Source organism: Leptonychotes weddellii, chromosome 5, assembly GCF_054177405.1.
Source record: "Leptonychotes weddellii isolate Sample4059 chromosome 5, ASM5417740v2, whole genome shotgun sequence".
NCBI classification, from domain to species: domain Eukaryota; kingdom Metazoa; phylum Chordata; class Mammalia; order Carnivora; family Phocidae; genus Leptonychotes; species Leptonychotes weddellii.
Window position 1 is genome coordinate 58,269,876 of NC_138373.1, and position 22,065 is coordinate 58,291,940.

The following is a 22,065-nucleotide window of genomic DNA, read 5'->3' on the forward strand; positions in this document are numbered from 1 at the left end:
TAACACCCAGTGCTCATCACATCACGTGCCCTTCTTAATACTTCCACTGTCTTCGACCTTTTTCTAGTAAGAGCAGAGTTTTCTGTGATGTCATTTCACACACACACACACACACACACACACACACACACACACACACAGCCAAAAATTGACCCTTAACTTCAGGTTCTCCTTTGCAGTACCTAAAAATACTACCTTTCTGGAGTTTAAGAATTAAAAAAAATTCTTAGGAACATACAAGATGATTTTCATGTTAATTTCCTTGATCTGTTTCCAAGTGCTTAGTTTCTTCTCAAATGACACTTTTGCTTTTCTTTTATGCATTTATTAACCATAAAAAATGAAAACCCCAGCTTCTTTCTATGAAGTCTATTGTAAAGAACAGTCCTTCACTTCCAGTTACTCTTCCAATTCTTTCTGTGCTGTTTTCTACCTGCTTCTTCCTGTGGCTCCTAGGACCCCCTAATTCCAAGAATATCTTGAAATCTTAAGATAGTGGTAAAAGCTTCCTTTAATAAAAATACAAAAATAATGTTTGTTCATTTTCTATAGCTGTCATAATCCATGATTTCTAAGATGTATTTTTAATGTTCATGAACCATGGCGAAACAGTAATTTTAACATTAGAAATATGTTGAAAGTTAAAGGACTTACACTATCATTTAAATTCAGTTCTTAGCATTAATACCATTGCCTTGTTCTTATTATCTTCTTTTATAACCTCCTCTCAAAAGCAGGGAAGATGAATTGGTGTTTTACAAAACCTTGAAATCCTCAGAAATGTCTCATCTTTTTATCAGAGAATCTATCACTAGTATAATTTTCATCCTGTACAGGCTTTTCATTTCATACAAATTATTTACATTTAATTCAATTAAGTTTATGATCTTCTCCAAATTATGACAAACATAGACAGTACTTAGTATTTTTTAATAAAATCGCCTAGCCTGCTCTTCAAAGAATTACCCGAGATTGTCAGTTTATGGAGCTGATGCATACAAAGCTATTTTCCTGACTAGTACTGGATGCTTGGGACAGTTAGTTCCCAAACATTTTAGCACACCGAGGTTACATATGTGATTCTTTTAAGTGGCCTCTAATGTTTCCATAACCTGATAAAATGCTATTAATCTTTTGTGGCCACTTTAAAAAAAGTACTTTGTGTGCTAAAAGCGAGTTCAGAAATTCAAAGCAATTTTATGTGAAGTAATATTATCCTTACAGCAGCATAAATTAATTCTTCAATAAAAATGTTGGTCAGTCCTGTGAGGGAAATAAAACATATAATTGTTTATGCTTTGTAAGTCTAAAAGTAAAAATCCCACTTATTGCTTATGTTTTTGTGATTTGCATTATCTGGTACAGTGACAGTCACAGATTATCTTCTCTGATGTTTGATAGTATTTAGGAGAAATCTGGAATGACCTCAGGATGATCTCTCTAGGTCCCACTGCTTGACTCTAAATTCTATTTAGTAACAGTTCGTGAAATCAGCACGTCTCCTTAGAGCTCTCCCGTGGGTTGCAAGTGATCAAACAGACAAAACCATGATGACAGGGCAGTGAGACAGGTTTAACAGAAGGAAAATTCTAAAGACATGCAGGAATGACTGTTGAACTGCACACCGGGAAGGCCATATCTTTTATTAAAATCATCACAAATACAAAAGTATCACTGAAATAGATATATGTACTGTATACATATGTTCTCAAATTCCTGGAAAATTATCACAAATTTATTGGCTTTACATTTCATTACATGGCATATCCCTAAAATATTAAATAGGACACAAATGTCTATGCAATTTGTGAATAACACCCTTTGCATTTTTAATTCCTGTGTTTTCATCCAGACATTTATCTGTTTGTGAAGCATTTGCTAATAAATGCTTCCTGATCTAGGCTTCCTGGCCATGGGACTGCCAAGTTCTCTGTCATGCAAAATTTGGTAGCTGGTAACGTCTATTCACATTTCAAGTGTATCTTGCCTTTTCTATAGCAAGAGCCAGTCTGCGTATGTTGGATATACAACCAGCGGCAGCTTCCTGGAGTTCCTCGTCTGGGGACCCAACCATATCCAGCAGAAGCTGTCACATGTAAAAGAGGAGGATGAAAAGGGAAACAAATATAAATTAATTAATTAAATTAACCTCAAGGCATAAAGTTAAGCTTTGAAAACAATTCTCAATATTAAATGTTTTTTAAAAGTCACCAAAAAAAAAAAAGGTACGAGAAATTCCATTTAGGCAAATGCAAATATAAATGGTACTTAACCAGACGCAGGGATTTCTCATGAAATGCTTACCTTTTTATTTTCTGGAGCCGAGCTAGACCTGTTTCTGCCTCCTTTCTTTGGTCATTTTTTTTTTTTAATTTTTATTTTTTTTATTCTTAAACTGCTATGGATTCAGTGTTGCAATTTCTCTTGCATTCTTTCTGGCTTTTCTGCCTCCAGGCCAACCCAACTGCATACCATGCCTAGATTATTAGTGTGCCCCCTTAGATTTAATTTCTCTGTATTCCAACCTACCTGATCATGTCACAACCTAATTATGTCAATTCCCTAACTGCACTGACTCCCAGTGCTAAATAACTATAGCCCAGTCTGTTAACTCGTCTTTTGAAGGATTTTTGTGCTCTGACCTCAGTTTGCCTTTCTAGCAATTCATCTTTCTCTTGCTGTATCTTGTACTCCAAGGTCACACACTGCCCCACTTCTTTTGCCCTCATTGATGCCATCCCTCTTCCTAAAAGGCTCTCTCATCCTCTTCTCCGACTTTCTAAATTTTATCCATCTTTCATGACCCAGTTAACTTTTCCTCAAAGCCTCCACTGATTTCCATCAAATAAGATGCTATTTCTCCCTCATCAGAACTCAGCAGTTTACTCAAATGCCTATTACTATCCTTGTATCTCCCCTTTTATTTTATTTTTTTTAAGTTTTATTTTTTTATTTACTTAAGTAATCTCTACACCCAACGTGGGGCTCAAACTCATGACCCTGAGATCAAGAGTTGCATGCTCTTCCAACTGAGACAGCCAGGCGCCCCTATATCTTCCCTTTTAAACAGTTATTTGGATTAATGTTTTCTGTCCTTCTTTAGATTGTAAACTCTGAAACTTATAATACTGTATCATGCCTAATACATAGTAGATACCAAATAAGTGTCAAAGAAATGAATTAGAACTTTAAAAATCTATCAGTTATGATTCCAATGAGTAGTTCTGACAAAGGATTTGAAAATTTAATTTGAGTCGTATATTTTCTACACAGTAGCAATTGGGTACAAATTTTGATAGTGACAGAAAAGAAGGATGACTTGACAAGCAAAGAGATGTTGTAAAGAGAAATGTTGTGAAACATCTTAAATATGGTGGGCTTAGGGGTTGGGCTTTTATTCTCTAGGTAATAAAAAGGAGTTAGTTAAGCACTTTAATCAGGAGAGTGGCATGGTCACGTTTGTATTTTAGATAACTTTCACGGCACTGTGAAGAATATGGGCTATAGAGAAAAGAAACTGAAGGATCCTTGCAGTCCTTCAGGCCAGAGGTGATGAGGACTGAATACAGCAGGACCCAGGGATAGTGCGGCCAGAATGAGTTGAAGGGACATTTGGGGGGTTAAACTGTTCAACAAATGGCCCAAGTTTAGCTGGTTATCCAAATAGAAGAAAATAAAGATGGTAATCTCCCATCATAACATAAACATCACGTCCAGGTGGATTAATGATTGAAATAAGAAAGGAAAAACATAAAACATTTGGAATGTTGTAGATGAGAAAACCCTGATCAAACTGAGGTACTGAAGGATGTCTGCCTTCTCAGGTCCTCGACCTCCTCATTGTCCATGGTCTTCACCACCCTTCAGCCCTCCGCTTCCAGGGTCACAGCCTGGTCCTTATTTTTCATCACTCTCAACAGTGCCACCTCCAAACTCTCTGACCACTGTTTCTTCTCCTGTGATTTGGCCATTGAACAGCTCCTACTTGTTTGTCCTCTTTGTGATCTCTAGTCCATTAGCCTGTATATTTTTTTCTCTAACCATCTCCTGTCTTCTCTTCCTCCAGAACCGGTTTGGATTCCACAGTCCATCTTTTCATTGGCATTCTCTTACTAGTGTCTTAAACCTCCTCATGACATTCATCTGGCAAAACTGTAACTGTGCATAAATGCAGCTCTGTCTTCACCATGCCCCCCACCAATAACGGAACCCTCTTGGAGGCAGTAAGTATAACAGGCAAATGAATACAATATAAATCCAACCTCTACTGGATTTTCATCGCTGCTCAGCAATCTAAATATGTCTCTAAGTATGTCACTTTCTCACCCTTGTCAGGCCTATTTCAAGTCTTCTTCATTTTTCTCTAATCTCCAACTCTTCCTTACAGCTCCCATTCTCAACAGATAACCTGGAAGGGCTCCTTCATAAACTTGATAGAAGTCATCAGATAGGAACTACTCCAACCAAATCTGCAACTTTACCTCCATCTTAGCATACCTTTTCCTTCTTCCTTCCAGTCATAATGGATGTCTCTTTCCTTCTACCTAAGGCCTACCATGCCACTTGTATTCTCTATCCAGTCTCCTTCTCTAGGACATTTTACTACCATGTACCCCCTCCTTCTTACTTTATCTTCAACCTCTCCCTTCTACTGATTCCTTCCCATCATCATTTAAACCATGTCTCCACATCTTAACCTCCCCACCCCTCTGCCCCCACCACCACTCTGATTCCTTTTCTTCTCTTCATAGCCAGATTTCTTTATTTTTCTTAAATTGTTATTGAGAGAGAAAGAGAGGGGGGAGGCGCAGAGGGAGAGAGAGAGAGAAAATCTTAAACAGGCTCCGTGCTCAGTGTGGAGTCCTATGTGGGGCTCGATCTCACCACCCTGAGATAGTGACCTGAGCAGAAATCAAGAGTAGATGCTTAACTGATTGAGCCACCCAGGCACCCCCAGGCAGACTTCTTTAAAGAGTTGTCTGGACTCACTGTCTCCAGTCTTAAATTCTGTCCAACTCACTCCAGGTTGGCTTCTGCATTCATCTCTCCACTGAAACAGCCCTCTTGAGGTCATCAAAACCTTTCATCTTGCAAAGAACAATAGACACTTTTGACTCATCTTATTTGACTCCTTAACAGTGTTTGATATAACTGATCACCTTCTCCTCTTTGAAATGACCTATGCCATTGGCTTCTTATATCACACTGTCCTTGTACCCATTTGTCCTCATCTTCTCCCTCTTCAGTGATGGCTCTTTCTCCTCCTCCCATCCATAACGTGTTAGAGTTCCTTAGAACAAATTCCTCTTCTGTCTTCATTCTGTTTTCTCTCCCTAAAGGGTTTCTTTCACTATCTGCCTTCAAATATCATTTATATGGAGACATCTTCTCAATTTATGTCTCTACCTCAGAACCTTCTTCTGGAGAGCACACTTCATATCCAGTGCTTCTTAGACATCTCCACGAGGCAGTGTCAGAACTGTCTTGAACTTAATATGTTACAGGTGAAATTTCTATTTTTTTTTTCTACCTAAAGGTTTCTATCTAAACCTGTAATACCCCTCCCCCTCAATATTCTCCTGGATCAGTGAAGATATCACCACTTGGTTGCTCAAGTCAGAAATCTCCTCACGTCACACTCACTCCCACCTCATCTCCCCTGCACTCCATCCAACAATTATCATATCTTTGCGATTCAACTGCCTACACTTACTCCAGAGTCATTTGCTTCTCTCTATTGCCATTGTCACCACCCCTGTAAAGCCTACAACAGTTTCCCACTGTCCTTACACCCTCTCTTGCCTGGCCCCCAACCAATCATTCAAACTGCATCCAGAGTAATGTCCTAAATTGTGAAGTTCACCAACAAGGGGCAAAATTGTAGAGAAGCAAAGGGAATAAGACATGATCAGTCTTCTGAGATTCAAGGAAGGAAATACTCTTCTGAGTAAGGGAAAGAGGGCTGTTTGGGGGAGCCCCTGCCTTGGGAGTTTTGTATTGTTAAAGTAATTAAACAAGGAGGCCATTAGACAAGGTGGCTCTAAAGCTTTGATGGCCTATGTAAGCAAACCAAAATCTAACCCAGAGTCAACACACTTGAATCTAAGAAAATGAAACCTGAGGCCAATCAATTACAAATAGTCAACTAGGCTCTCCCCAATAAGGCAACTGCTTACACTATAGCCAATCAAATACTTTCCTTGCTTTGCTTCTGTATCTTCTTTATTAAAAACCTTCCCCTAGCTGCTGGTGGTGGAGCGCTTCTAACCACTTTCAGTTTGGCACTGCCTGGTTTGAATCATGCCTCAGTTCATCTTTTAACAGCATTGCTGAGTATTTTGCTCGATAACTGAGGTGTTAGATGGAGGAAATAGGTTGTAGGACTGCCGTTCATTTGAATAGCCATGTAGTATAAGCTGGGCTGGAAGGGAAGTGCAAACAGAAGGCTACCGATAATCTGGGAGACCGTCTGGAAGAATTAGAAAGGGAGATCTCTGTGAAGTGAGAAAACAGTGTTAGTGGAATTGAAGCTCAGGAAGAAGTTGAAAAATAAGACGTTAAAGTTTGAGAATGGATTCTCTGGAGTTTAAGATTCTACAGATAAAGTTGTCTTGATTATCGACAAGGTCCTGGATGTGACCATGGGAACACAGGTCAATATAAGATTGTTAGGCAATTTTATGCACACACACACATGCACACACACACACACCCCTATGAACACATTTATTTAACTTATATTCTCATTCTCTCTCTGCAGAAAGAACAAATAGTGGAAAAATAATGAGAAGGAAGAACAGAGTAGCCAGCACTCCTTGGTTACCGTAACACATGGCTTAGATGTCTTGGTATTGTAACTCACATTTAAATCCCTTTTCTAGCTTGCAACTTTTAACTTTTGATCTACAATTCAATGTTTTTATTAATTTATTTGCTTATACCTCATCTTACTGTCATATGAAAGCTGCTAAAGCAGATATGAAGCTTAGACTATTTCTTCTAAATATATACTTAAAAAAAAAGATTTTATTTGTCAGATAGAAGAGAGTGCACAAGCAGGGAGAGGGGCAGAGGGAGAAGGAGGCTCCCTGCTGCACAAAGAGCCTGATGTGGGTCTCAGTCCCGGGACCCTGGGATCATGACCTGAGCGGAAAGGCAGACACTTAACTAACTGAGCCACCCAGGCTCCCCTTCTAAATACATACTTAACACAGACTTTCACCCACCACTCTTTTTTCACACGCACACATTTTAGTTGTCCACCTCCATCCCTATAACCTTCTGTCACTCTTGACTATTGAGTATGAGCTATAAATGTGGAGATTTTGCTCCTTTGTATCATTACAAAATCAATAAACAAGAGCAGTCCCAGTCTTGACGCCAAGGGAGCCTGATATTGATACTTCTCTATTCTCAGCTGGACCTATTTTTTCTTTCAATTCTGCTTTCCAAGCTTTAAATTGGTTCTTTAATCAAAACAAAACATTCTAATAATTTTTTTGGTAAATTACATAATCCCTTAACGTTTTTTAAAAAAATTATTAATAATTTCCCTTTACATAATGTCTTTTCTCCTTCCTTCCCCCAAGAAGACGATGATTCAAAAGAATTCATGAATTCCCTCATCGATTCCATTGTTTTATAAATAGAGCATTAAAGTCTTCCAACAGCCTAGATCATTTGAATAGACAATATTTATTACTATATTAATTTTTTATTATAGCCATATCATTATAATGAATGTCAGTTACCTGTCAGCTTTTCTGGGCCCTGGATGAGGGAGGGCCTGATGCTCCATGAAAAGCTTGATTTCCACAAGCAAATGGGATGTATAGATAATCTACTGCCTGAGTTCTCTGTCTATGTTGTTCAGGAAGTTGGAGAAACATAGATTGCTAGCTCCAACAAGCCCAGCTAATGCCTATCTCACAAGGCCAGCCTGCCTTGCTTTTATACTGCTCCCTGGTCTCTCCTCCAGTAGATTCTGTTGTTGATATTTTTTAAATCCAGGAAGAGGTGAAATAGAAATCTAGCTGTGAACCCAGACTATCTGAGCAGGGAACTAGATGCTTGCCTTATGCAGGTCAGCTGCTTTCTAGGAAAGGCAAACAGTAGTCAAGGGGCTGGGTTTTGAGGTCATAGCTCCTTGGATTTGTATCCTGACTCTTCCACTTACTGGTTGGGTTACTGAACTGCTAAACCTGATCTTCTCATAAGTTTAAGAGGATCACCTGACTCTGAGGCTTCTTGTGAAGATAAGTGAGAGAATAGAGACCTTGAAAAAATGTTTGAACACCTGTATTCACAGCTTCTTCCTGTCTTTACATCCTTTGATCCTCCCCTGCTCTCCTCTTCCCATTTTGTCTGACTGTTCCCTGAGCCTTCTACGGATCCAAGCATGGACTGTGTGAGAGGAAAAACTGGAGAAGCACAGACAGGGAGAATTCACACCAGAAAGGCAGAGGATTCCTTGTGGGAGAGAAAGAAACAACATGTGGGGAAGGAAAGGAGGAAGGTGGAGAGAGGGAAGAGTTTCCACCCTGTTTTGAATAGAGTTTGGAAAAGTTGGAATGGGGGGGTTATTTTAGGAGCAACTTTAGGGTGAGACAGATGTACTGAGTATAAAAAAAGATAAGAGGATTTTAAAGAAGTTTAACAGTGCACGATTGTGCTGTTTTCAAGAAAGAGTGCAACGAGGATTAAAGTTACTTTCAATTGCTATTTGGTCGCCAGGCTTTTGGGTCTGACTGCATTTCCATGTCAGGACTGGACCACGAGGCAGCTTGGCTTCATACAGGTTATGCATTTGAATCACATAAACCCATGCTCAGTACAAAGTAAGAACTTCATAAGTGGTATTCATTATCATGGTGATTATTTCGCCAGGTCTGAAGTCTGGTTCTGGCGTCTAGTCCCTGGAGCCCAGCCCTGGTTAGTTTGGGAGAAATGAGGAAGCAGGAATTTTGGCCCTAAGGTCGGGCTAGCCCTGTCAGCACTTGCTGCAGTCCTCACCTCATCTCTGGTTGACCCCTATGGGCACCAGTGGCCCAGGCTTTACTTGGCATCAGCTGTTGCCACCACACCCCGCATGGCTCCCTTGGAAAGCGGCCCTTTGGCCATCTGATACCTGCCCAAACTGAACCTGCATTTTGCCCATTATCCCTCAGATCTTGTTTTTGCTCTGTGGTTCCCACCTCCTCTGGCTTTCCAAGTCAGTTGCATTTATTCCCAAACCCTTGATGCCGGTTATATAATTTCTTATTACATAAACTAATGGACTGTGAGTGTGAAATATACTAGTCATAACGTTTGGCAGGCTGTTGGCATCTCGGTGTTTCACACAATGCCTGCAGCATGTTGACTATGCCAGGAGTCAGAAGATAAAGGGTGCAGAGGAGAGGATCTGCTGTGCATTCACATGCTTTATGTTAGAATGTAATGTTAAATCAATGCAGGACCCTTCTTATGACTCTACTCTAAATGACTTTTTCTAGGACCTGAGTAACTTCTAGCCCTGAATGCATTAAGAGGACTACTACTCTTTGGGGGATTAATTTAGCCTCAGTTCCTTGCATTAACCACGAGGTTTCATTCTGTATCACATATGGCAGTTAGTAAATGTTTAATCTAAAAGCTCAACTAGTGGAACCCAGCAGTCCAGTATCTTAAAGGCATAAAGTAGAGGTGAGGGTGAAATTTTTAAAAAATAAGCAAAAGGAGAAAAGGATGGCTTAGAACAGTACCTGTGGTAGGCAGTAAGAGTTGCTTCCTTAAATGTAGGAGTGACTCCCTGGCATCGGGCCTGCAGGTTATCTAACATTCGTACAATGTGAAATGATTTTATGAGCTACCAAGCTTACTATGTGCCAGGCACTGTGATTTATTCTTCACTAGTTAGTTAATGCTGCTCACCCATTTTCCTTAGCCAGGAACATTCTCAATCAAGGGTATAGTGTTGGAAGTGTAGAATTTTCTGTGTGCTCAGGGTAGGAATGGCTTGATATTTGAGAAGCACTCCTGAGACTCTCCTTCGGTGATGCTGCTCTCTGAATTTACTGGCTTTCCTGAATTTTATTTACTGCTGTCAATGAATGTCACTCATTGTGTTGTTAATACACCCAGAGGCTGTGTTGGTAATACTGCTTTACAAATTGAAAAAGGATGTGCTACTTGCCCAAACCACTATCTGAACAACATGTGTCTTGGTTTTGAATTGGACTCAGGATTATATGCTTTTGTTTCTCTAAAGAGCTTAGTAAGCAAACTAGGGCACTCAGAGGAATGCTTTAAAATGAAGAGAAACATTCATATAACGGAAACTTAGGGCAAAATTCTGCATCTGATGGGCAGCTAACAGAAAGTAAAGAGCAGCGGGGCACCTGGGTGGCTCAGTCGTTAAGCGTCTGCCTTCAGCTCAGGTCATGATCCCGGGGTCCTGGGATCGAGTTCTGCATCAGGCTCCCTGCTCAGCGGGGAGCCTGCTTTTCCCTCTCCCTCTGCCCCTCCCCCTGCTTGTGCTCTCTCTCTGTCAAATAAAGAAATAAAATCTAAAAAAAAAAAAAAGAAAGTAAAGAGCAGCATGTATTTTCCAATCACTAACGCAGAGGGCAGTTTGTAATACTTTGCAATAATTACAGAAAGGGGTACTTTTCTTAGGAAAGTGAGATGCAAATTGGGTACAAGTGATTATGGAATCAGTACACTCTTCTGGGTGTATAGTTTTTGATCTGTAGACGTTTTCCAACTATAAAAGCATTTCTGATATTGTAAGGGGGAAAAACACCTCAGGTTTACCTTTTTGAAGTGTTTGTTCCTTTCCAAAACTTTCCTCTTTTTAATCTTTCCCTCTCCCAAACATACCCAGGGAACTTAAATTTATTGGGAGTTTCATATGTACACTGAAGGAAAACTAGCCCCCTTGCTTTCAAAGTTAATTGCATAGAGCGCTTTAAAACATCATTCAAACACATTACTTTTTACAACGCTGGCATGAATGAGGACAAGGGGAGGGGCACAAAGCGTGGTTTGTGGATCGGGCTAACACAAATACTTCCTCCAGTGTCAAAGGCTTTGATCTCAAGGCGCATGCCCCCACTACGCAGCTGTGACCCATGATTCACATCCCCTGGAAGGTGAGGCAGAGGTAGCAAGGGAATCGGTGTCTGCATTCAATTTTTGCTTTTATATCTAACAGTTCATGATTTTATATAATATTTCAGTTGTATGAAAAATATGTACCAATTTGAGTGAGAACAGATTTTCTTGTGGTTCGACTCAACATTGTTTGGGTGAACACGGACTGGAAGTATGAGTTTTAATTAGAGCCGGATGAGCTCTGAAATACCTGCATGCACTCCAAGCTTAGCAGGTTTTCCAGAAAGATCTTGAGTTCCCAGAGCTCATTTGAACTGTGAACGCTTTCGCTGTTTTCCAATTCACAAGGCATCACGGTGTGGTTACAACACTAGTGTGTAGCCTGGTAACAAGCAATGCATTCGCGCCGTGTCTGCCCCGCACACTGGCTTCCCGGGCCTCCAGGTTGGCTGAGGCTCCACAGTGGTTTCTCTCACATCCCGACTTTGAGCCCTGGTAATTCATTTCATATGACAGCTCACCAGAGCCATGGGCCTCAAAACATATTTTACATTTGCTGTTTGGGGCAAAACCCTTGATTCTGTTTGGTCAGTGAAGTGGATCAAGGGGCTTGCCTTTTAGTGGTATCTGTCTGCCTCCCGGTGACAGGAGTGTGTGCTCTGTTTACGTGATCTGGGGTTCATGTCCACAAAGCTTGAAAGTGGGGTCTACTTGTTTGATCTGGTGCTTCTTCTGTGCAGATGTACATTTACACTTGAGTAGGTTTGCCCTCTGGTTTTTCTTCCACGTTGTTTTTCCATGAGTCTTCCAGTAGAGAGCTTTTGTGCCCAGACACACACACACACACACACACACACAAACACACACGCAGATTGGAGTGCTGGATCTAGAGTACCTGAAGGTAGAAAGGGGGTATATAATAAAGAGAGCCCTAACAACCTTCTAAAGCATGCTAGAAATTCTAGAAATGGACAATGCCTTGATGACTGGCAGCATCAGGAGATTGTGGGACTCTGCGCTCTTTGTCGGAGGAAAAGGAAGAGGTAAGTCTTCAAGTGCCCTGCATGGAAGTTCATGATATCCTTTGGAATGGCTTCAAGTTGCTCTTCAATTTTTTTTCCTATCAAATATAAAGAATATCTGTGCATATGGGAGTTTCCTGGCTAACAATGCTAAAGAAATGATAGGCTAGGAATGGATAAAAAGATTTACAAGGATAGGGTTGTTTAGGATTGCATTTTGCTTTTGGGTAGATCAAAGTGACAAAGATAATTCTCTGGAAGTAAAAAAAAATAGTATATTCTCATAGATTATGTAGTGTAGTGGCAGGGAGCTCATGCTTTGAGTTCACAGTCTGGGTCTGAATCCTGGCTTCTCCTAACCACGTATGACGTGTGGTAACTCTCTCCAAATATGGTATTTGTCTTTCTTTGACTGACTTATTTCACTTAGCATAATACCCTCCAGCTCCATCCATGTCATTGCAAATGGCAAGATTTCATTCTTTTTGATGCCCTAGTAATATTCCATTGTATATATACACCACATCTTTATCCATTCATCAGTCGATGGACATTCGGGCTCTTCCAGTTTGGCTATTGTTGAAAATGCTGCTGTGAACATCGGGGTGCATGCACCCCTTCGAATCTGTATTTTTGTGTCCTTTGGGTAAATACCTAGTAGTGCAATTGCTGGGTCGTAGGGTAGTTCTATTTTTAACTTTTTGAGGAAACTCCATACTATTTCCTCCATTCCCACCAGCAGTGCAAGAGGGTTCCCCTTTCTCTACATCCTTGCCAACATCTGTTGTTTCCTGTGTTGTTAATTTTATCCATTCTGATAAGTGTGAGGTGGTATCTCTTCATGGTTTTGATTTGTATTTCCCTGATGATGAGTGATATTGAGCATCTTTTCATGCATCTGTTGTCCATCTGGATGTCTTCTTTGGAAAAATGTCTATTCATGTCTTTTGCCCATTTCTTAACCAGACTATTTGTTTTTTGGGTGTTGAGTTTGATAAGTTCTTTATAGATTTTGGATACTAACCCTTTATCAGATATGTCATTTGCAAATATCTTCTCCCATTCCATAGGCTGCCTTTTAATTTTGTTGATTGTTTCCTTCACTGTGCAGAAGCTTTTTATCTTTTTTTTAAATTTTATTTATTTATTTGAGAGAGAATGAGAGAGAGCACGTGAGAGGGGGGAGGGTCAGAGGGAGAAGCAGACTCCCTGCCGAGCAGGGAGCCCGATGCGGGACTCGATCCAGGGACTCCAGGATCATGACCTGAGCCGAAGGCAGTCGCTTAACCAACTGAGCCACCCAGGCGCCCCAGAAGCTTTTTATCTTGATGAAGTCCCAGTAGTTCATTTTTGCTTTTGTTTCCCTTGTCTCTGGCGACATGTCTAGTAAGAAGTTGCTCTGGCCTAGGTCAAAGAGGTTGCTGCCTATGTTCTCCTCTAGGATTTTGATGGTTTTCTATCTCACATTCATGTCTTCCTTCCATTTTGAATTTATTTTTGTGTATGGTGTAAGAAAGTGGTCCTCATTCATTCTTCAGCATGTGGCTGTCCAATTTTCCCGACACCATTTGTTGAAGAGACTGTCTTTTTTCCATTGGATATTCTTTCCTGCTTTGTCGAAGATCAGTTGACCATAGAGTTGTGGGTCCATTTCTGGGTTTTCTATTCTGTTTTATTGATCTATGTGTCTGTTTTTGTGCCAGTACCATACTGTCTTGATGACTACAGCTTTGTAAAATAGCTTGAAGTCTGGAATTGTGATGCATTCCAGCTTTGCTTTTCTTTTTCAGGATTGCTTTGGCTATTCAGGGTCTTTTGTAGTTCCCTACAAATTTTAGGATTGTTTGTTCTAGCTCTGTGAAAAATGCTGGTGGTATTTTGAAAGGGATTGCATTAAATGTGTAGATTGCTTTGGGTAGTATAGACATTTTAACAATGTTTGTTTTTCCAATCCATGAGCATGGAATGTTTTTCCATTTCTTTGTGCCCTCTTCAATTTCTTTCATAAGTGTTCTATAGTTTTCAGAGTACAGATCTTTTACCTCTTTGGTTAGGTTCATTCCTAGGTATCTTATGGTTTTTGGTATAATTGCCAATGGGATCAATTCCTTGATTTCTTTTTCTGCTGCTTCATTATTGGTGTATAGAAATGCAACAGATTTCTGTATGTTGATTTTTATATCCTGCAACTTTGCTGAATTCATGTATTAGTTCTAGCAATTTTTTGGTGGAGTCTTCCAGGGTTTCTACATAGAGTATCATGTTATCTGCAAATAGTGAAAGTTTGACTTACTTCTTTCTTGCCACTTGCATGCCTTTGATTTTTTTTTTTTTTTATTGTTTGATTGCTGAGGCTAAGACTGCTGGTACTATGTTAAATAGTAATGATGAGAGTGGACATCCCTGTCTTGTTCCTCACCATAGAGGAAAAGCTCTCAGTTTTTCCCCATTGAGGATAATACTGGCTGTAGGTCTTTCCTATATGGCTTTTATGATGTTGAGGTATGTTCCATCCATACCTATTTTATTGAGGGTTTTTATGAAGATTGGATGCTGTATTTTGTTAAATGCTTTTTTTTGCATTGATTGAGAGGATCGTATGGTTCTTATCCTTTCTTTTATTAATGTGGTGTATCACATTGATTGATTTGTAAATATTGAACCACCCCTGCAGCCCAGGAATAAATCCCACTTGATCATGGTGAATAATTCTTTTAATGCATCATTGGATTTGATTTGCTAGTATCTTGTTGAGAATTTCTGCATCCATGTTCATCAGGGATATTGGCTTGTAATTCTCCTTTGTAGTGGGGTCTTCACCTGGATTTGGAATCAAGGTAATGCTGACCTCATAAAATGAGTTTGGAAGTTTTACTTCCATTTCTATTTTTGGGAACAATTTGAGAACAGGTATTAAGTCTTCTTTAAATGTCTGGTAGAATTTGCCTATGAAGCCATCTGGTCCTGGACTTTTGTTGGTTGGGAGATTTTTGATTACTGATTCAATTTCTTTGCTGGTTATGGATCTGTTCAAATTTTCTATTTCTTTCTGTTTCAGTTTTGGTAGTTTGTATGTTTCTAGGAATTTATCCATGTCTTCCAGTTTGCCCAGTTTATTGACATATAATTTTTCATAATATTCTCTTATAATTGTATCTTGGTGGTATTGGTTGTGATCTCTCCTCTTTCATTCATGATTTTATTTATTTGGGTCCTTTATCTTTTCTTTTTGAAAGGAAACTTTTTGGTTTGGTTTGGCTGATTTGTTTGTTTGTTTGTTTCTGGCTAAGGGTTTATCAATTTTATTAATTCTTTCAAAGAATCAGCTCTTAGTTCCGTTGATCTGTTCTACTGTTTTTTGTTTGTTTGTTTGTTTCTATATTGTTTATTTCTGCTCTAATCTTTATTGTTTCCCTTCTTCTGCAGGCTTTAGGCTTTGTTTACTGTTCCTTTTCTAGTTCCTTAAGGTGTAAGGTTAGGATGTATTTGAGACTTTTCTTGCTTCTTGAGATGGGCCTGTATTATAATATACTTCCCTCTTAGGACTACCTTTGCTGTATCCTAAAGGTTTTGGATGTCATGTTTTCATTTTCATTTGCTTCCATGTACTGTTTTATTTCTTCTTTAATTTCCTGGTTAACTCATTCATTCTTTAGTAGGATGTTCTTTAAGCTACATATATTTATGGTCTTTCCAAATTTTTTCTTGTGGTTGACTTCAAGTTTCATAGTGTTGTGGTCTGAAAATATGCATGGTATGATCTCAATATTTTGTACTTGTTGAGGGCTGACTTGTGACCCAGTATGTGATCTATTCTGGAGAATGTTCCATGTGTATTCAAAAATAATGTGTATTCAGCTTCTTTAGGATGAAGTGTTCTGAATATATCTATTAAGTCCATCTGGTCCAGCATGTCATTCAAAGCCATTGTTTCCTTGTTGATTTTGTGCATAGATGATCGGTCCATTGCTGTTAGTGGAGTGTTAAAGTACCCTACTATTATTGTATTATTATCAGTGAGTTTCATTGTTATTAACTGACATATATTTGGGTGCTCCCAAGTTGGGAGCATAATATTTTAAGATTTATTTATTTTCAAGAGACAGAGAGAGAAAGAGAGCAAGAGAGAGCGAGTGGAGGGAGGGGCAGAGGGAGAGAATCCGCAAGCAGACTCCCTGCTGAACGTGGAGTCTGATGCAGGGCTTGATCCCATGAGCCAGGAAATCACGACCTGAGCCAAAACCAAGAGTTGGAGGCTTAACCGACTGCGCCACCCAGGTGCCCATATAATAGTTAGATCTTCTTGATGGATAGATGCCTCTGAGAGATTTATCTTCCAACTTTTCTATTCAATTCGTGCTCCCTGAATGTTTTTTTTTTTTTTTAATAGAGCCCTGTTCTGGTTTCATGGATGCAATACTTTTATATCTCTCTGAGGATGTTCACTTTTTTTCCTTCTCTGCTATACTCTGTTTCTTCCAAGGGCTGATTTGTTTGTTTGTTTCTAATTGTTTTAGTTTCTGTCTTCTATGTTCAAGACATCCTTCAGATGTGACTTACTTGTTGGATGAATGGAAAGTTTGAACACATAGATAGGGCGTATTGACTTTGTGTTTTACTGCAGGGTAATCTGGTGGTCTCAGGGCCACTCAGAGTTGTGCTCTTCATGAAGACACCAGATTAAAGGGGCTTTAAATGCAGATCTCACTTGCTCACCAATTCATGAACACTATTCAGGGGCTACATCTTCCTGGAAGAAGGGATGGCCTTTCCTTCCCACAAAAGTGTTATCTCCTTTTTTTTTTTTTTAAATTTTATTTATTTATTCATAAGCAACAGAGAGAGAGAGGCAGAGGGAGAAGCAGGCTTCCTGCTGAGCAGGGAGCCTGATGCGGGACTCGATCCCAGGACCCTGGGATCATCACCTGAGCCGAAGGCAGACGCTTAACCATTTGAGCCACCCCGGCACCCAAGTGTTATCTCCATTTTAAGTCTGACACCAGCAAAGCTACATCTGCCTAGAGGGAACGTCTTTTTCTAATTCACACACAACAGTTTCCCACAGGCCATCAAAGACCCTGGGAAGCCTGGCTGGAGTTCTCCCCAGGTCAATATCTTGAAATCTTTTGTGATGAGCTGGTCAAATTCTCCAAGGAAGAGCTTTTCCAAACTCCAGCCCACAGAGTAAGGACTGGTTTGTAGGAATTTGGGACTGAGTAGGGCAGATAGTCCATTTAGCTTTCAGTGTTTATATGGTCACTTAATCTCCATCTTTAGTAGAATATCCTTACCTCACAGTGGCTGTTGTCCTGCAGTCCAGAGACCCTATTTTATCTTCTCTGGGCAGCTGCTGAGTTGGGAAAGGGCAGTGACTCATTATGTGGAGTTAAGGAAGAGGCTCTTTTACTCAGTCTTCCTTATTATAGCCTCCATCCTGAACCCTACCAACCAATTCCAGAGGCACTTAGGGCTACTAGTTCCTAATATTTTGAGGCTTCCATGTTGCAAACTGGGTTTGTTCTCAGTTTCTCCCACTATTGACTTTGCATTCTGATTCTTGAAGTCTGCTAGGCAGCTGTCACTCTTCCACTGAATTTCAGTTTATAAAATTTTGTTATTTTCTCCTCTCCAATTCTGTCTTTGTTGGTCTTTTTTTCCTTTTTAAGTCCCTTGAATGTAATGTTTGACTTCAGAAGGAAATAAAATTAGATTCAGGAGTTTAATCAATCTATAGGTTTTCTCTAGACACCAGGAAAAAATGCCCTGGATATCAACTCTGGATAAAATGCCTGTATTTAACGTGGGTTATCTCCCATTGAGAAGAGACTGAAAGTCTATGTGGTTGTCTATATTCTATTGTTAGATCAGTTTTGTGAAAGAATATTTAGAGATAAATTTTTTGGAGGGAGGTTGTATATATATACACACACACATATATGAGTCTCCAGCTCAGACCATTCAACTGCCTCATTCACATCGGCACTTGAATATAAAACACACTAAGTTTCATATTAACAAAGCTCAACTCCAGATCCTTCCTTCCAAAACCTGTTTCCCCATGGCCTCCCCACCTCAGTTCATGTCAACTCATCTCTCCAGTTGGCTGGGCCAAAAACCTTGGAGTATCCCTGACTTCTCTCTTTCTCTCACTGCCTTTATCCAAGCCATGAACAGATCCTGTTGGCTTAACCTTCAAAATGTACTCAGAATCTGACCTCTTCACATTACCTCCACTGCTGTGATCTGAGCCACTATCATCTCCTGCTTGGATTTAAGGACAAGGCCAAGTTTTGATATGCAAGAAGACCTGGAGCTGATTTTGAAAGGTATAGCTTAGAGAAAACTAAATCACTCAGATAGGCAATTTGGGAGAATCTTTCCTTCTTTTTAAGATCCCCTGGGAGAATGAAAGCCTAGTTTAGAAATGGCCATGGGACTTTTTACGAGCTGCCAAATGTAATACTTGACTTGGAAGTTGTTGGCATTGCTACAATGTGTATTCCCTTCTATCACTACAAATCTTTGATTTTTTCCTTTATTATTATTATTTTTTGCTTTGCATACAATGACCTTATAAGAATGTTCTTGTTTGTTGTTTTCATCAAGGTAGAAGTTAGTGGTGAGGACAAGATAAAAGGGTGAAGTTCCAAGTCTAAGCAAGCTCTGTATAGTATAGGAACAAAATGCTTAAAAGAGGGAAACAATCCTTAACCTGAGTCAAATTATCAGAAGCTGGGTGATATATAGAATTCCCTCTAAATTAGACGCTGTCTAGAGCGTGGAAACAGAGGGAAGTTTGAGCTAATATTTCCTACATGATCATGGGAATGGCAGCCTTAGCTAACATCCGAGCTACTGAATATGGTTTTGTTTTGTTTTTCTTTGTTTGTAACATGAATAAAACTGTGACTAAAGATGACATCTCATCTCAAAATAAAAAAATAAACAGTGTGACCCAAACAATAATGTCACCCGTAGCCTCAGAACTTGACCTCCTCTGTTTCATTGATCTTTATCCCTACGCCACATCAACTAGTCACCTATTCTTGTGGTCATATCTGGGCCTTCCTAATACCAGCAACTGTTTCATCTCTGCCTCTAATTGTCCTCTTGAAGCTCCAGGTTCTGGAAGTGACAGACAGGGATTGAGAACACAGGAGACACTTGTATCTTCACAGTCTCCCTACTATTGCCTACCTTCTGTGATCTACCATGTCAGCTGCTTTTCTGACACTTGGTTTAGCTCTCTTTTCTCTACTATTCTCCTATCATACCAATATTACAAATTGAAATCCCAAATCTCAACCAGGCTTCTGGATAATGCACACACGTTCATGATCTCTCATCTCAACTGGCTCTCCATTCTGGCAGTCCATGTAGGTATCTTTCTCATCAGCTTTCTTTCTCTGCAACAGCTATTTAAAACTTTCTCTACTCTCCTCAAATTACCTAACCCACCACTTCAGTTCCTTGCTCTCAGCCTGTGCCTTTGCCTCCTACTTGATGGGGAAAATAGAAATCACAAAAAGGGAAATTGCCCAACTCCCTGCCATCTCGCGCACAGATTCCCACTGCAAGTGTGCCCATCCTTTCCCCCCTTGCCATCTGTCATATACAAGGTGTATCTCTCCTCCAGGCTAAACTCATCTCCAGGCCCTCAAGCTCTGTGTTCCCCTACCTCTCCACTCCTCTGGAAGCTTACTCCGCCATCATTCCCACTCTGATATCTTCACTGTCTCCCCTCTCTTCCTGCTCTTGCCAATTAGCACATAAGCACACTCATGTCCCTGCTGTCTCTGAACACAAAACAAACAAAAGAAAAAACTCACCCCAACTGCTTTTACTTCCCCTTTCAGCTATCATTCTTACTCCCTTTTCTTCTCCACCAAACTTTTCAGAGTGGCCTCTCTTGCTGTCTTCATTTCCTCACCTCTTTTCCGAGAGTAATTGCTTTGCTCTGAATCCAGTAGACACTTTTTGTTCTTGTCTTTTTTCACTTTTCAGTCAGTCATGTCCTTGTGCTCAAAATAATCTCTCTTCTTGACTCCTTAAAATAGCACTTTCGTGATTTGTTTTGATTGTTTTCTCTTTAATACTCTAGTTGCTTTTTTTTTTTTTTTTGGAATCCTCTTTCTCTGCCCATCATGCTATGACTCAGGATATCATATCAACCCTCTCATTTTTTCTTTTCTCTGTATGCCCTCCAAGAGAAATGGTACCCACGCTCATTATTTCATGGACCATGGCTCTCAAATCCGTGTTGTTAAGGCTTCATATACCTATCAAGCATATATATATATATGTATATATGTGTGTGATATCACATATAGATATATATCACATCTCTGTATCTTCCAAGATGTTCAAAGCCAATATGTCCCCAATGAGCTCTTGTTTTCTTCCACAAGTAGATTCTTTCTATCATCCTTGAATCTAGTCACCCAACTTAGACGTTGAGGCATCCTCTCTCTACCCTCTTCCTCATTCTTCACCTAGTGCTATTGTTTTTACCTCCCAAACATCTCTTGAATCCACCCATTTCTCTCTGTCCCCAGTGCTTACGACTACCTTGGTTGAAGCCACCATTATCTCTTTCTGAACTGCTGCCTAATTTACCTTCTATCTCTGTTCCATCCATTCTCAAACCAGAGTAACTTCTAAAGGCAAATGGGACCAACTGACTCCCCTGCTCACAACATGTCAATGGCTCCCCAGTGCCCTAGCCCTACAATTCTAGTCCCTCAAAAAGATTCACAGGGGTCTTCTTCAGCAGGCTCCAGTTAATATTTTTATCTTTGGTTCATCTTTAGCTTCTAGTTTGTTTTCAGAGAACATACATTACTTATGTTATTTTAAAAGTCATAACAGGTGGATTAGCCAGAAAGAAGTGAGACATGCAAAGGAGATGAAGAGCCAACGAAGAGATAGAAGGAGGACCAGGAGACTGTGGAATCATAGGAACTAAGGAAGGGTGGCACTTTATGAAGATGGTGGGGTCAATATTATAATGAGACTTGGGGAGCTTAAGTAATTTGAGGACTGAAAAGAGTGCCTTAGATTTGGACCCTTGGAAATCCTAGAGATTATCGATGGAGCAATCTCTGAATTTTTGACGGTAAAAGCCAATGACAATTAGCTAAAGAGTCAGGGAGAGTGGAAGAAATGAGGATCTACAGAGAATGATACTCCTCTGATAGATTAGATTCCATAGTGGATGTGATCAATTGATGGGGCATTATGAAATGAGTAAGTAGGCAAGAAGAGATTAAGATTGAATATACAGAAGTTAGAGGGAATAGCCAATGTCAGAATTTCCAGTTTTTGGAGATAAAATGAGATCATGAATACAGTGGGTGAGAATAGCCAGGAGAAGAAATACTCAAAGACCAGAGAGATGTATAGACTGAATGTAGCTACAGATAAGTTTGTTGGTGTAGGATAGGAAGGCAAGGTATTTTCTGCCAATAACCTCAAATTTCTTTCTAATCTTGAAGACAAGTTCATGTGAGTAATATCCCTACTTAATACAGACATACATCTGTAATTGATAATTTCACATAGAAATATTTTAAAACAATAAAGGATATGCACTATTTATAAGAAGATATTTGCTTTAATTATCTAAAGAAATCTTCATTGGAAAGATTTTGTTTTGGTTTACAACTTTGCTCTAGGAAATGCTAAGAATTTATAAAATCTGACATCAAACTGTAAAATTAAATCTTGCCAAGCTAGGAAAAATTTTAAAATTGTTTAAAATAAAAAGAAGGCCAAGCATCATCTCAAAATGGATATATTAAAATGGGTAATAATTTCCACAATATTCTCAACATGAGAATCAGTCTGAATTATTAATGTTATATTGTTTGCATTTATATTTATCTCCCCAAACTGGCATATTATTAGAAGGAATTCAAAACCAAAGACATGTTAATATCTAAAATACCTT

General features: G+C 39.6%; 1 protein-coding gene across 4 annotated transcripts in view; it reads right to left on the minus strand.

Annotated features, from left to right (window-relative positions):
• Positions 1-1,641: 1,641 nt before the first annotated feature.
• Positions 1,642-22,065, minus strand: part of ODAD2 (outer dynein arm docking complex subunit 2) — a 175,852-nt gene continuing 155,428 nt past the window's right edge. For all 4 annotated transcript variants that reach the window (XM_081820782.1, XM_081820781.1, XM_006739479.3 and 1 more), the window contains one exon: positions 1,642-2,086. In XM_081820782.1, the coding sequence (XP_081676908.1) occupies positions 1,973-2,086 (114 nt within the window). In that variant the 3' untranslated portion in view covers positions 1,642-1,972. The remainder of the gene's footprint in view (positions 2,087-22,065) is intronic.